The following is a 16,644-nucleotide window of genomic DNA, read 5'->3' as shown; positions in this document are numbered from 1 at the left end:
GAAAAGATGCCAAGGAACAATTTTCAAAGGAGTAGACAATGATTAAACTGTGAGACAAGGGAAAAAGATTCAAGAGACACGAAGAAACAGATCCCTTGACAAGTTTGAAAAAGAAGAATGTGCACTAACCTCTTTAGGCTTCAAAATGTTAGTTCACACTACAAGAGATTGTGAAAATCTTAAAATGGGAACTAGTTTTCTTGAACTAGTTCAGAAGATCAAGAGTGTGAACACTTTAAAATTTGAGCTAGTTCATTGGAAGGAACGCGAGTTCCAGTCTGAATGCATCAAAGTAGTTAACTCAATGATTAAGAATGATTAATGGAAGAAAGGAGAAACTTCTATCAAAGCCTTTGGCTAAAAAGGGAAACTTGCTTTCTCTTCACTATATACAAAACATGCATAATACAAAGTGTTCCTTGGCATCGCTCTAGTTGTTTCTTTCCTATCTTGTCTAATTGATCCCTAGCTGATCTTGGCCAAACACATTACCCCCCCCACGACATCGTGCACATTATATTTATTGCTCGTAGTTGTATATGGTTTATCTACAACTATTGTGTGCGTTGCACACATGAGAATGTAATTGCAATAGTATAGTCTAGATCTAACTAGGTTAAGGAATATGCATGCTTTCATGGATTGGGTAGGTGGCTCTAAACAATCTATATTATGGCCATTCTATACCAAGCTTTCAGCTTGCATAGAGAAATGCAGGCAAGAGAATTACAGAATATAGGATGGAGCATACAAGGCAGGCAATTTGGGTAGAGTTGTACATTTTAAAATGTCATCTTCTCACATTCTTCTCTGATGGAAGCAAAGAGATCTGTGGACAGATAACGCTCCCCACCACTCGGCAGGATAGTAACAATCATTTTACCAGCATTCTCTGGCCTCTTTCCAACCTGTTATGCTATGTTTTAGTCTCTCTCTCTCTCTCTCTCTCTCTCTCTCTCTCTCTCTCTCTCTCTGTGCACGTGCAAGTTTCCCTAAGCATTTACGTGTATTTATGTTGGACGTTCATGCATACATGTATAGATGTCCTGATTATGTACTATCAGGAGATATTTCAGTTAACTACTACATTGGTATGATGGTCTCAATTCACCTTTATGGATGCAGCAACTGCAGCTCCTGATGATATGCCAACAAGCAAACCCTCCTCTTTGGCAAGCCTGGATGCATAAGCCATCGCCTCCTCACTATCCACTGTTACAATCTCATCAGCCACACTCACATCCGTGGCACCTGGTATAAAACCAGGGCCAATCCCTTGAATCTTATGTGAGCCCTTGCAACCCCCTAATCAATCAACATATACAAGAAAAGTAAATCAATCAATCAACATATACAAGACAAATAAATCAATCAATATGTGCTAGTTAGTTACTGACCAACTCTGCAGGATCGGTACAGCCTCAAAATCTATTGAAGTACATACAGTACATACTGGACTGTTTTACTGACAGAAAGCCGCATGATTACAAACCTCTAAACTCAAATCAGTACCTGATAACACAGGGCTTTCCTTGGGCTCCACAACTATGACTTTGATGGCAGGATTTCTCGCCTTCAGATATCTTCCAGCTCCTGAAAACGTTCCTCCAGTGCCAGTGCCAACTAGGAAAATGTCCACCTTTCCAGCAGTATCATTCCATATCTCTGGGCCTGTTATCCATTCATCAGGGACATAAGAGATGACCCCAATTATGCTAAATCTTGCCTACATAGAAAACCTCCAAACTTTCATTTGACTTGTGCAGTATATTATGTACCTTTTGGTTAAATTTACACATCAAAGTCACAAAGACTGATGCAGAAAGTTAGCTCCTTGCTCTCTTAATAAAATTATCCTCCACAAACACTACCAAGAATCAGCTGTTTGATATCTCAATACAATTATGATCTCTCTACATCAATGCCAAAGCACAAACTGATAAAGAGTCTGGGTGGCAAAGTGACTGGAAGTATGCAAGCCAGTGATTAATAATTAGGATTGGAATACATTCTAGTTGAAGTGATACAGGTCATCTATGCCTTGGCAAAAAGCCAATTTAAGAAAGATGATGAAAAATAGCTTATATCAAGATTGGAATGCAGCTGAAGAAGAAAAACACAAATATCAAATTGGGCAGAAGATAGTCAGATGGAGCTGCATTAAGAATGTCATAATTGCTAAAGCTAGACTGAAAATGTTCAATATATGCCATGCAAAACATTTAGCATGCCTTGATTGCTGAGAGAATCTGATTGGAACTTGTAAGTACAGAAATTGTATAGTTTAGTTGCCCATATCAAACTTATCTTAGTTCCAATGTTTGTCAAACCTCTCTAAAAGCTTAGCAAGATATTATTGAAAAATCAATAAAGAAGAGGCATTGATACAAAAATTGTCCTGGTCCTAGTGTTTTCCGAGCCTCTTTTAAAGTATAAAACCATTGTATACCAAACAACAAACAATCTAAACTTTGCATGTGAAGTTTATGTTGAGCTAAAGCATGTTTTACAGTTGATTAGCATCTTTACATTCTATACACTCATACATTCATTTACAGCATTCATTCACTTCAGAGTTTCTTCTCTTTGTGTTTGTCTCAAATTTTGAGTTTTGAGTTTTGCAGTAAGGGTTTGAGTTTTGCTTGTCATTGTCTGAGTCTTTGTGTTTCAATGGTGATCGTATGTATTGTGTTTCCTCAATGCAAACCCTAGCATATCTTCACACGGTATCATAGCGAGTGCTCTTCTAAAGAGTATCCTCAGTGATTGTGGAGGCTAGTCTTTTAGACTCCATTCTAACTCATAATGTCTTAGGCACCTTCTTCTAGGGATCCTATGAGACTTCTCCATCATTGGAGCCTCTGAGAAGGCATTATGGTCTCGAGGAGGGGGTAGGCATGCCTTCACCTTTAGCATCTTCTTCTCCACATTTTAGTCATCTTACAGAGGAAGAGTTTGAAGAGAACTTGCGCATCAAGCTGATACTCAAAGTTATAAAATGTGGGCATCTGAGGCTATGAAATCACTTGTTGCACAAAATGGAAATATTTCTCGATAGGTTGTTAAGGAACAAGGCAACTTGATCGTTAGAGGATCTAGGGGCCCTAGTGGTTGAAAACTTAGCAAAGACACACCAATACTCAACCAACTTGGCTTTTAAGTCATCCTTGTCTATGATTTTAAAGTTTTGGAGCTCATGATCCAAATTGATGCGATGGGTCTTATCCTGAGCTGCATAGCGGTCAATCAAGTGTGACCAATGCTCGGATACTAAGTCAAAATGTTGAAGTTGAGAGTGAAACTCAGGCAATAAGCCCTGCATAAGCTCAACAATAACGGAGGCATTACGAGCCTCGGCCTTATGTCAAGTTCATATAACCCTTTTGAGCCATATGAGTCAAAACCCTCTTCTATTTCTCATTTTGGTGTGCAAAATCCGAATCATTTTCAGTATGCTAACTTTAATAGAGGAGACTCTCGAAGCAAATACCATTCATCAAGTATATCTCTACCATCTGTTTCATTTGAGCAAGTAAACCACACTTTTCAACTCCCTTCCATCCCACCACTATCTTCTCCACATTCCGATCTACTCACATCTTCATTTCAAAACCTGGGATTACACTCCACTTCTGCTCAAAGCACACTAAGGGTTGGATCTTCCATCTCCACTCCTAGCACTTTTTCTTTTTCCATCCCACAATCTACCTACCCTCCATTCACTACACCTCCTGGTGCATCGTTAGAGGGAATACCACCCTTTAACACTATATCTTCCACATACCCCCACTTTCCCACATCTTTACACTCTCAGACAGTTGTGATGTCCATCCTCCTCACTATCCCCAGACACTCACAACCCCTCCATATGACCTTTTAGACACAAGGATATCCATCCTCTCATTATGGATTGTCGTCACACATCCCTTGGGTCACTCCTACACAAGGATTTCCATCCTTTGCTTCCTGGGTCTCTATTTCTCTACCATACACTTCTCAAGCGGCTACCATGCCCATACCTAGTCTGCGCATGCACATATTTGGATCCATTCTGCACACTTCGCATACACATCATGGGCACTCTAGGATTTCTTCCAAGTGTAACCCACTCCCCCACCTTATCCACCCTACCCCCATTACACACCTCTATCTCCTAGCACTACTACTACTATTGCAACGGCTATGAATGTCTTCATGGATAAGACTCGTTTTAATGGGTCAAATTTCACCACTTGGTCAAACTTCATGTAATAAGTGCTTGAATCTCAAGGTTTTTGGGACATCGTTGGTACCAATCCTATGCCAGAGCTCGCCCTGATCATATCCATCAATGGAGAGCTCGCAATGCCACGACCAATGTTGAGTTAATGCAAGGATTGCTACATGAGTTCCACTCTCAGTTATAGTATTTTCCCCTCGCATTTGAGTGTTGGAGTCATTTAATTGACCACTTTGCGATGCAAGATCACACTCAACGTATCAATCTCGATTTTGGGCTTCAGGAGTTTTCCATTGAGGAGATAATCTAAAAGTCAAGTTGGCTGAATATTGGCATTAGTAGTTACTCAACGAGTTTGCCACTACTAGCTTCCCGAAATCAAACGACCATCAAGTCACATGTTTCTTGAACAAGTTGCGTGACAAACATTTCCATTTTATCCAACACATTATATCACTACCTAGATTGCCGACCTTCTATAAGTTTGAGTGCTAGTTCTTACATTATGTGAGGCTGCACGATCAAGTCCACAAGAAAGCCTCCACACAACCTTACTTAGAGAGGCGAGGGTTGGTTGCCTCTTCGAGAGAGAGAAAACCAACAATGGCAAGAATTCATAAGATACAAATGCAAGCCAAAGCAAGGGTGATAACCCTTTCTCCAAAGAAACCAAAGAAACACAATCCCTTTTGGCAGAAAATTCCTAAGAAAAATAGGTTTTGCACACACTACCAAAGGTCGGGCCATGTGGATAAGGAGTATCATACCAAGGCCCAAGGCCTTCCACCTAGAAAACTACACTAAGCTACAACTATCTCCACTCTTGCTGGCCAATCTAGTGAAGCTACACCTCTTGCTACTGCACCAGCTGCTCCATCTGCCGCCCTAGTGGCTACTAGACATGTGGCACACGGACAGTCTTAGCAACCTATATCTTTCACTACTCTTGAAGGATTAGCCAATTAGTTTGCTAGTGACTCACCTATTGCACTCTATGCATCCATACCTAGGGCATCCACTGCACTTCTAGGACTACTTCCCATCTCAACATATGCGATGGTGGCCACACACTTGGCCACCTGTTGCTAGTTACATAGGAGTTCCAACCTGTGCAGCCCCTACATCAGCTGATGACTGCTATCAGAGGGTCTACCAACCTACATTTTACCAATTTCAGTCTTCAGTTGCTGCCATCCAACCTAGAATCGTTGTCGCCCAGCTGTCCGCATCAGCAAATAGCTGCATTTTGATCAGCCAACTGCTGCCCTCCCTGGGAAAGTTGCTGCAGATCTACATTTTTGCTGTTCATCCATTCATACAGCTGCTACCTCATCATCATCATCTACATTTGCTGATTATACCCTATCTTCTGCCCGTTGCTCCGGTATATCTCTGTTGCGTTTGCTGCTACCAGACACCTTTGGAGACTACCTTGCTAAATCTTGGGATCCATCAAGTTTATAGCTCTTGATGAAGAAGAGTCCTCAGATGATGAGGATGGAGAGACATGTATGCCCACAAATATGGCTGATGATCAAGATGCTTTGGAACTTGTAAATGTTGATTTTGATGATTATATGGCTTTCTTAGACAATGCGGATGATAGTCTTCTAGATAGTCTTGTTGCTAGTGGCAGCCATGTATGAAACAATGGTTACTTCGAGAAACTTTCAAATTCCAAGCTTCCATATTCTATCCACTGTAGTCGTTACTTTAGTATGATCTTAGATTATCATCTATTTTGGATCTTATGTGCCATTTCAATGTAATCAGCCTTTCGTTTATGAAAAATACTATTTTGGATCTTATGTGCCATTTCAATGTAATCAGCCTTTCGTTTATGAAAAAGACTATCATGTTTTGCATATTATACATGTGTTTTTCAAAGAGCTTTTCTTAAATATATAAATGAGTACTTTAAAATGCATTAATCATGTATATAGTACAAGTCATTCCCCTTGGGACTTCGTTCCCATTTCCTCAAGACCTCCCGTTCCCATTCCGTTGCTACTATGGCCACCACCCCACTGCCCAAGAGCTGATACCATCATCTAGAGGTTGCTGCCATGCTCCAGATATTGACACCTGTTCTCCATTCCTGCTAGAGTGCTGCATTTTTCTGTTGCAAATGTTGTTTGCATCAGCTTCATCATTGAGAGGAGCAGCTGCATTTTGCTGGCCCCCTGCCCTCCAACATCATCACCATCAACTGTTGCATCATTGCCATTCATCCAAGCCTGCATTTTCAGCATGCTTTCTGCATTTGTGCTGCCCAGACTTTAAATCAACATTCTTGCTGCTTGGAGGACTGTCTCACAGTCTCTACTGCTGCCTATATCATTATGATTCACAATAGAATGCTGCACCACATTTTGGGATCTGTTCGAAGTACAACACACTCTTGAGCACCTCTACCTTGGTCCTTGAAACATTGAGGTTCAAGGCCCCTTTGTACCATTCATCATTTCTATACGCCCTCATCTTCATTAAGAATTCATCAAATTGCATCTATCATGTGTCATAGATTTGTGTCACTTTGTTTGCTCCAGCATTTCCTTACAGGAGGTCATTATGATTCATCTAGATATTGAAAAGGCTTTCAATCACATAAAATGGCCTTTCCTTCGCCAAGTCAATTATTGCATGGATTTTCAGCCTAGAATGGCATCCATCATTGATACTATCAGCTCAAATGGACTGATGTGCATGTTGCTTAATGGGGGGCATAACTAAAGAGCTTGCTCTCACTTAGCCCTTTGTTGTTTGCCTTTGTGTCTCATCCAATACTCTCTCAACTAGATAAACTAGCAGTCAGCGATGAAATATTAGTTTTACAGTTCCCAATGGGGCTAAACTTCTCAAATAATCTCTTGCATATATTAATTTACGTTTCTCAAGGTTAAGAAATTTAATCTAGATAGAGCAATAGCCATTGGGAGACTATTTGATTTGACTTGAACCTTTACAACAATGCACAAAAGTCCACTCTCATCAATTGTACAAAGAGAGACTTACATGCTTTGACTATCTATCTAATTGTTTCCCATGGAAAGATTACTAGAGACTTGTGATATCCCATTGGATGAACGTGACCCCTTGGGCAGTACTTGATTGAATGTCTTCATGCATTCATGACAAGTTTATATACTTGAAATCTTAAGGCTGGTCTCTACACGTGCACATCAAAGTAGCCCAAACAGTGATGATCAACATGATCTATTTCTTATGCTTGCTCCCTTGGACATAGAAGTCATTGCAAGAACTAGTGCAGTCCATCCATTTTACGCTTTGGAAGCAAGTAAACCATCTGGGTCAAGTCTAGATCTCTTGGCAACATGCTACTACCCTAAAATATATGGGCAAAGCTACTTTGCTAGACGTTAAGATTCGTATGACAGGTGTGTGGAGGGCCCTGTCATAGTCTAAACTAAGAAGGCAAATAAAATTTGGTCATCCAAGATAGAGCTAAGTGCTGAGATCTCTCACTTCAATTGCTAGAGCATCACTATCTCATTTATGTTCTACATTAACTAGAACTTGGAAAACCAGAGGACACTTACAATCTTTATTTTTATGTGGCCTCAGGTATCCATGCTGCATTCAAGGACTATATTTGTGGCAAGTGAGTTTCCTGATTTCTGTTGTTGTGATCCTCATAGAGATGGCTACTCCATGGATGGAGATCATCCCTTCCTCAATTATATCCACTTGTTGGTTTCCTTTTCTTGTCATTGTAGCCTTGTGGCTTCCTACCTTCTTCTCTACCTATCTTTGACACTGCCTACTTGGCGAGAAGGCCCTTTGTAAATATTTTTATTCTTTGACACAGCCTGGTTGGCCAAAAGGCCCTTCATAAATATTTTTATTATTTAATTCAAAACTTGCACACAAATACACAGAGAGAACATACTAGCCATGTGCCCAACTATGCGACTAACGCTTTTTTCTTACAGCAATCATTGAGAGAGAGAGAGAGAGAGAGAGAGAGAGAGAGAGGAAGGTGGCAAGCTTTAACTAAATATGAAATCAGCAGTTATTATTGAGAAATATGCAATCACACTCCTATAATAGCCTTTTTGTATGGAGCAGTAAGGCAAATAACATGCAACACCTAGAAAAACTACCTTGTATCCCATAGGCATAGTGAGGAAAAGTGGAACCATCTTGCAACTATAAAAGAGTGTACTTGACAATCATTTGAATGAGAATGATATCGTACTTTGTACTTTCGGTCTACGTCTTTGTCTACTCAAGATTGTGTTTATGAGTCCAAGCTAATCTATCTTGAAACCTAATTCACTTGAGTAATACTCTCAGTCATCATGCTTCTAGTCTATGAGTTTCAACCACCATAGCTAAACCATTTCTCAAGATCTGTTTCTCAATATGGTATGACAGCCATGGTGAGCTTAGTTTAGCTCTGCACACTGCTCTTCTAGCTCTTCTTAACCTAAGATCGGTTCAGTTCCAGCAAATGACCTCATCCCTTCACTCCATCTTCACTCTACTATTCTTGACCTCTATAGCTAGCAGCACCCTACCCACTTGGAGTAGCTAGATCTCTTCATCCAGGCAATATCCTTATCAGCTTTCTTCTGGAGATCTTTCATTCTACTCCTAAAGCTTCTCCCTAGTACCACAATCTCTAACATTGGGCCCCTTCTCTCAAGTATTACGTATTTTTCCTATCGTCGTCAAATCTTTTGTAAAATAATCACTTCCTCGAGGACGCAAACTAAAAGATCAATCGGGTTCAGAAACCCGAACTGTGGCAGCCATAGCCACTCAACTTCAAGCTCATTTTTCACTTCATTTACTCATCCCTCTCAACTCAAACAAGTCACTGCCACTCTGATCTGATATGACACTGAGGCTTTAGCAAGATTGCCACATCAAATCAACAAGGAGGGGAGGATTCAACATCAATCATCAAAGCATAGTATCTTTTAACACTACTTCCACTTGTGTCTCTTCATACAGTTTTGTTCAACTCTTGTGTTGATCTATTTTCAAAGATTTGCTACTTCTCAAACCTCCAAAATGGGCAAAGATTCACCCTCATGCCGCTTCAAAGCGTCAAGTTTCACACATGGCAAAAAAGGATCAACCTAATCCTTATGAAGAAATGCATGTGGTCAATAACCAATGGCCAAGAGAAGAAGCCATACCAAAGAGTGATGACAAAGCCCAAGCAATCATCAAGCTTGAGCTTGATGACAATTATATCTACCATGTAAACACATGTGATACATCTCATGCCACTTGGGAACAGTTGGACACAAAATTTGGTACCCAATCTAAATCTTCAAAATATGGATTGTTGATTGAGTTTTCAGATAGGAAATGAAGACTAATACATCCCTTGCAACTCACCTTAATTATATGGAAAGTCTCCTAACTCAACTTGCAGGATTAACTAAAAAATGAAAGAAGACATATGCATTGGAGTCTTGCTTAGGAGTCTTCCTCTAGAATTTGGTAATGTCCCCACCACACTAATTAATATGTCAAATTCAAAGCTAGTAGACATCAAAGTATCACTTCTTGAAGCAGAGAAGAAGCTCAAAGGTAAAGAGGAAGCAAGCACTTTAAAAGAAGAACAGGTGCTTTATGTTAACAACAAGTACAAAGGAAAGAAAGACATTTCTTGTGACTTTTGTAAAAGAATTGGGCACATTAAAAAATTTTATTATTCTAGAAAAAGATCACAAAAGGCCTACCTTGTAACTATCAAAGACGAAGAAGACCATGAAAAAGAAGAAGAATAAGAAGACACTTAAGAGCAAAAGGACAAGTCTCATTAGTCCTTCTATTCCCACTATTCAAACCAACTTTTTTAAACCTTGTATATACTAACATTAATGCTCCAATCATAAGCCTTGTAACCCTCATGTAACCTATGCACTACAACCTCTGAACACTGAGGCCTTGCAACAGCCTCTGTATACTCGATGTTTATATGGTTGTGATTGAGAAGGGGTGTTAAGAAATATGCAATCACACTCCTATGATAGCCTCTTTGTATGGAGTAGTAAGGCAAGGAACATGCAATAGCTAGAAGAACTACCTTGTATCTCATAGGCACAGTGAGGAAAAGTGGAACCATCCTGCAACTATAAAAGAGTGTGCTTGACAATCATTTGAATGAGAATGCTATCATACTTTGTACTTTCGGTCTATGTCTCTATCTACTCAAGATTGTGTTTATAAGTCCAAGCTAATCTATCTTGGAACCTAATTCACTTGAGTAATACTCTCAGTCATCATGCTTCTAGTCTATGAGTTCCAACCACCATAGCTAAACCATTGCTCAAGATCTATGTTTCTCAACAGCTATATTGATCAAAATGTGACAGATTATTTGAACATTTGCAAAGAAGCAACAAAATAACTGCCTTCTTAAAAGGAAACTAAGGAAAAAGAGCATTTGAAGCCCACCTGTAGTCCAAAAATGAGCCTTTGCATTCATTGGATTGGCTGTTTGATCAAGCATGTAACTGTTCGGAACAGTTGCAAGTATTTCTTTGGCTTTTTCCAAGACTCCATGAAACCCTAGAGCAGGATCTGAAAACACAGATAGAAATGCAAAATATTATTTAGAAAATGGATGAATGAGTGAACTCCTCCATCCAAAACATATATTAAGTAAATAAGTGACAATGGCAATGTGACAATATGGACAGGTTTTGAGACTTGAATACTTGCTATTATTTTAGTTGATAGCAGTTATCATGACATTTATTGGATAGAAGCAGTGATAGACTCTGGGTTAATGTTCATAGAGTATTCCGTAAGCAAGGTAATTTTAATGAAGCATTTGTTTAGAACAAACCAGAAACAACTGGTAGCATAAGGAATATACCTGTAAGATAGATCTCTGCACCAAGTGCTTTCAAGCTCAGGCGGCGTTCCAAAGAATACCCTGCAGGCATGACCACCCCAACCTTGTAACCTTTGTGTATTCCCACAAAAGCCAGTGAAATGCCTGTGTTCCCACCGGTAGGTTCTATAAGAGTAGTCACACCAGGCTTAATCAGTCCACGCTTCTCTGCGTCTTCAATCATCCTGCTCAGAACCCACCCATTCTTCATACAACTGAATCCCACAGCCTTTCTTTTTGAATGAGTATGCTGAGTATGACAATGACGCCCAACAAAACACAAACACTTTTCTTGATGTTTTTGCTAATACTTGGCTGTAAAGGCCATATTCACGAGTCACTGCCTATCAGAAATACAGAGATCTCACCAGAGCTGCTAGTTGATATATACTTAGTTGAGAAACAAACCAGATAAGGATCCAGATAAATATCAAGCTGTGATTGAGAACACCTTTCAGCCAAGTGTGAGGATGTGTGATTTTTCTAAGTCTTGAACGTGCTACACATGAGAAATGAATATCAAAACTACACTGATTTACAACCAACCCTCATGAGCACCCAATGAGATTATCACTACCATGGGAGGAATTTTGTGACTACTTAGTCTGACCCGGATTGATGAAGCTAAAACGTTTAGACTTTCAGAAACAATGAAGCCAGGATAATTGATCAGATTAGAAAGAGCACAAATAATCGATATGGCATAGAGAAACTCACGGTAGTGCGATTCGGTCTTTGACAGAGCCAAGAGGCTGTTGGTATTCAAGCTTGCTAATTATCCTGGCAAAAGCCCCATCCTTTCTGGCAATGTTTTTCAGTTCAACAAGGGGAGTCCATCCTATCAGCTTGACCAACATAATTAAGAGACTAGTTCAGACATTGAGCAATGATTTTTTAAGATTGACTCCCATCCTCCCCCCCCCCCCCCCCCAAAACCAAAAAAACAAAAAAATAAAAGGGAGTTGGAGGGTGGGATACCTGAGTGGCATTTGAGGCTATGTTTTCCCTTACTGGTGTAGTGGCATAATCAACACCAGGAGGGCTTTCTATGGCGCTGTAAGGCCTCTTAAAACCTTCTTGAGCTTGCTCATTCTGATGAAAATAGAGGAGAACTCAAGCCATGTTAGGCAAAACACACACACTATCTCTCTCTCTCTCTCTCTCTTATGAGAACATCACCAATGACAATGTTTTTCTTTTAGGCGAATTTTTACCTTGTAACAAATCACATAAAACATTAGGGTCATTTTTTAACATCCAATATCATAATGCTTGCAAACATCCATATAAAAGTATGTAGTAACATGCAATAAAGTACCTCTGAAGTTGAGGACTTTGTCACTAAATCATGATCAAGTCTTTAAAAGAGAGGTTTGGAAAAGGAAATCATTATCCCAAGGCCTTGCCACTTTTAAATTAATATAAGAACACTCCTCAACTTGAGAATTACTATAAAATGTAGTTCAACCAAATCAAGGTTTAGTGTAATATGAACTACTTCCTTTCTTAAAAAGGCTTTACAATCTTCTAATTCTCAAGTATTTTAGCTATAACTTAATATGAGTTACGAGTTTTCTAAAAAGAATTTAGCAGTTTGAAGTTAAAGCTCTAAACCTTCAAAGTTAAAGATCTAATGTAGTATGAGTTAAAATTTTTCTAAAAAGAATCTAACAGTTTGAAGTTAAAGCTCTAAACCTTCAAAGCTAAAAATATTTTAGATGTAAAATTGTGAAACAAATGTAAAGTGATTGAGAAATCCCTCCAAAATATGGCATTAAATGTCTCTATATCATATCAAAAATATGTTTTGTTAACATTAGTTAAAAGAATTACAGAGTTTCCAAAAAATCCTTCACAATTTGAAAAGAAGCTTTCAAATTTTAAAATTCACAAAAGTTGTAATATAAAAATGGCAAATACAAATGTTTTTACTCAAAAGTGTCTTCAATTTTTTTTAATAATTTAATATTATATTAACATAGTGAAGTAAGTATAAAATGTCAGTAGGCCTAGGCCAAAGTCAAATATATATTATCTTATAGACATGCATCTTACTTTTTAGCTTTCTAAATAGCACAACAAGTTCTTTTCTAAGACTTGGAGCAAGTCAACAAGCTCAACATATTTCTTTCTTTCAAAAACAAGGTCCTTCCTATGCTGCCAAATCTTACTACTATATTCTTTTCGTTGTAGGTTTAGAAAGCCCCAAACCTCCAAAGGGCTTCGTGAACCTTACCCCTTCTCCAAACCTCCCTTTTTCAATTAAAACCCTCTCTCTCTCTCTCTCTCTCTCTCTCTCTCTCTCTCTCTCAAAGTGTGTAAAAATTTTATGTCAAAAAATATTAAATTAAAAAATATTTTAAAATATTTAATTAAAAGAAAAATTTAATTACAAATTTTAATCTAACTGTGAGAGAGAGAGAAAGAAAAAGAAAAAGAATGATTAAAAAAAGAATAATAATAAAGAGAAAAAGATAGAGAGGGGGAAAGAGGAAAGAGAATAGTATTTTTTAAATTAAACCTTTTTTATATAATTTTTGACTTAGAGAGAGAAATAGAGGAAATATATCACTTGAAAGAGAGAGAAAATAGGGGGAGATACATACATATATTTATAATTAACCTCCCTAGGTTAAAGAAAGAGAAAGGAAAAAATTTTAAAGAGAGAATGAAGAGAGAGAGAGAGACAGAGAGAGAGAGAGAGAGAGAGAGAGAGAAAGAAAGAAGGAAAAAAAAAGGAAAAAAGAGGAGAAGAAGAAGAAGAAGAAGAAGAAGAAAGAGGAAGAGAGATGGGGGGGAAAGAGAAAAAAGAAAAGTCTTTTTTAAATTTAAATATTATTTAGAGATGGGGAAAGAGAAAGAGAGAGAGAGAGAGAGAGAGAGAGAGAAGAAAAAAAGGAAAATTTGGAGAAAGGGGATAAGAAAATGGGGTGGAGAGAGAGAGGAGAAGAAGAGAGAGAATATGAACATAAAGAGAGAGAATTATATATGAGGAAAACATAAATTTTACATACTTTAAGAGAGATTGAGGAAAGGAAAGGAAGTGAAAGAAGAAGGAGAGAGAGAGGGGGGAACATGGAGAGAGAATCATAGAGAGAGGAAAGATACAATCTATAGAGAGAGAGAAGAAAAGGATAGAGAAAGAGAGAGAGAGAGAGAATAATAGAGAGAGGAAAGATAAAATTTAAAAGAGACAAAGAGATAGAGAGAGAGAAGAAAAAATTTAAAGAGAGAGAGAGAGAGAACCAGGAGAGGAGAAAAAATAAACTAAAATAGAAGGTAGAGAGAGAGAGAGAGAGAAATTAGACATAGAGAATTGGGGGGGGAGAGAGAGGAGGGTGAAGAAAAAAATTAGAAATAGAGAGGGAAAAGAGGAGAGAGAAAGAGGAGAAATGGATTGTTGAGCGAACAACTTCACTTACCGCTTCGGGGAGGCAAAGATGCCACAAAACAGGCTAGTGTTCCGTGCTTGCAAAATGGGTGTGGAATGCTAGTGTACTTTATTGCCATAGCCCTCAAGGAGTGTACAAATTTAATTAACTCATTGTCAAAACTAATTTGATCCTCGAATAGGGCTATCACAAGTATAGGCAATAGTTGAAATTGGATACTTCCATCCAAGCCTTCACTTGCCTCTCAAAAGAGATTGGTGATGGACTCATCCTTCCTTCCACACAAAGAACATGTTGAACTTACAACAATATTGCATGTTAGCATGCCCCTCATTGGAAGTTTACTAGTCAAAACCCACCAAAGCAAATTTATGATTGAATGAGGGGGTGGCTCATCAAACATTCTTGAGCTACTTATTATAGGTCTTAACTTGAGTATGTAGAAATACTTTCTTTCAATGATTAGCTACATCAAGGGGAATTCTCAAAGAACTCCCTTTGAATCTCTCTATGGTTAATCTATCATTCATCTTGGCTCCTCCTAATAGTCTATGAAACTTGGAGAATTGTTATTTGTGACAATTCTACTGATAGGCCATAAAGCTTTTTTCATAGCCATCACCTGTGAGAACCATTCCAATTCTACTGATAAGCCATGAAGCTTTTTTCATAGCCATCACTTGTGAGAACCATTCCAATTCATTGCCAATGAGTTTTTATTTGACTTGAAGATCCCCAAGCTTGTAGTAGTCATCAACTTCCACATCCCATATGACCTTTGATACTCTTAGGCCCTTATTGTCCATTGACTTAGAGAGATAAGGTTCCACCAAGGATAGCAAAATTAGTGAATCATAAGCAAAGGGCCCAACCTATATATTTTGCAAAAGCACTAAGTCCCCTTTTCTACCTTCAACTCCCCTCCATTACACTTCCCTAATACACTTCTCCATTCTTTGATAAGCCCTTAGGCCACTTGTGATTGGGGTAGGATTAGTGGGATTTAGTTGGAGCATAGTACATTTTCCTATTCAAGGCCTTGTCGATGACCTCCTTTGATGTCATGGTTAGCCTGTATTCAAATAAGTTTACTTCAATGTTGTTGCACCTAAGGATAATGCTTGGTAGTTATGGAAAAATACATTGGACACATGTCTTTAAAGGAAATAAAATTGCTTATTCATTTGCAGTATCTTTTGGCTCTTGATTACAAATGTTTTGATTCTTGTGACCATTAACTTAGACACATGTCTTTAAAGGAAATAAAATTGCTTACTCCTTTGCAATATCTTTTGACTCTTGATTACAAATGTTTTGATTCTTGTGACCATTATCTTTATGGAAAAATACATTGTACACATGTCTTTAAAGGAAATAAAATCGCTTACTCATTTGCAGTATCTTTTGGCTCTTGATTATAAATATTTTGATTCTTGTGACCATTATCTTTATGGCATGCAAACACAGTTCTCATAAGAAGTCGAGCATCACACACATGTGTAAGCCTCTAGATCATGTGCACTCTAATGTATCTAGTTTCATATTATGTTAGTCATTAGGTGACACAAAGTACTTTGCTACATTCATTGATGATTATTCACATTAAGTCTGGGCATAATATATTAAGCAAAAATTAGATGGCTTATCTATCTTTTAGCATTGGCTTACTCTTGTTGAGAACTAGTTTGGATATAGATTGAAATGTCTAAGGTCTAATAATAGGGGTGAGTATGTGTCTAAACCATTTGAGTAGTTTTGTGATGAAAGGGGTATTAAATGTTAGTTGATCCCATCCCCCTCCCCCCATACACCCCACCCAAAATGGTGTTGCAAAGTGCATGAACATGACCATTCAAGAAAGAGTGTGCAATATGCTCATTCAGATAGACTTATTGTAGCATTTCTGGGTTGAGGTGATTATTATTTCCCTACATTTGATAAGCAATCCCCATGCATTGTTATGGATTTTCAAGTTGAAGAGGAGGTATGGTCTTGAAAACCTCCCTCATATATGTGTATCTTAGAGTCTTTGGGTATGAGGCTTTTTACTGTGTATCCAAGGACAAACATAATAACTTGGATCCTAGTGAAATGTATCTTTCTTGGTTATGGGAATGCAGGTGAGATGGGATATCATCTATGGGATCTGTAGG

At 38.4% G+C, this 16,644-nt stretch overlaps 1 protein-coding gene across 2 annotated transcripts; it reads right to left on the bottom strand.

The window, feature by feature from the left end:
- Positions 1 to 234: 234 nt before the first annotated feature.
- LOC148024915 (cysteine synthase, chloroplastic/chromoplastic-like) lies at positions 235 to 12,211 on the bottom strand. 2 transcript variants are annotated; one of them, XM_087694588.1, is made up of 7 exons: positions 12,078 to 12,211; positions 11,817 to 11,944; positions 11,082 to 11,284; positions 10,658 to 10,783; positions 1,513 to 1,671; positions 1,112 to 1,305; positions 235 to 908 (listed from the first exon to the last, which is right to left on the bottom strand). In XM_087694588.1, the coding sequence occupies exons 3-7, from the start codon at positions 11,281 to 11,283 to the stop codon at positions 783 to 785; spliced, it is 807 nt and encodes a 268-aa protein (XP_087550714.1). In that variant the 5' UTR covers position 11,284; positions 11,817 to 11,944; positions 12,078 to 12,211; the 3' UTR covers positions 235 to 782. The 2 variants fall into 2 exon arrangements, with proteins under 2 accessions (XP_087550714.1, XP_087550713.1); XM_087694587.1 differs by lacking the exon at positions 12,078 to 12,211 and having other exon boundaries at positions 240 to 908; positions 11,082 to 11,225; positions 11,817 to 11,920.
- Positions 12,212 to 16,644: the final 4,433 nt, after the last annotated feature.

Source organism: Lygodium microphyllum, chromosome 15, assembly GCF_053477565.2.
Source record: "Lygodium microphyllum isolate KBCC chromosome 15, Lygodium_microphyllum_v1.1.10, whole genome shotgun sequence".
Classification (NCBI taxonomy): domain Eukaryota; kingdom Viridiplantae; phylum Streptophyta; class Polypodiopsida; order Schizaeales; family Lygodiaceae; genus Lygodium; species Lygodium microphyllum.
Note: the sequence above shows the minus strand (reverse complement) of the source record. Positions and strands in the feature narration are given on the sequence as shown.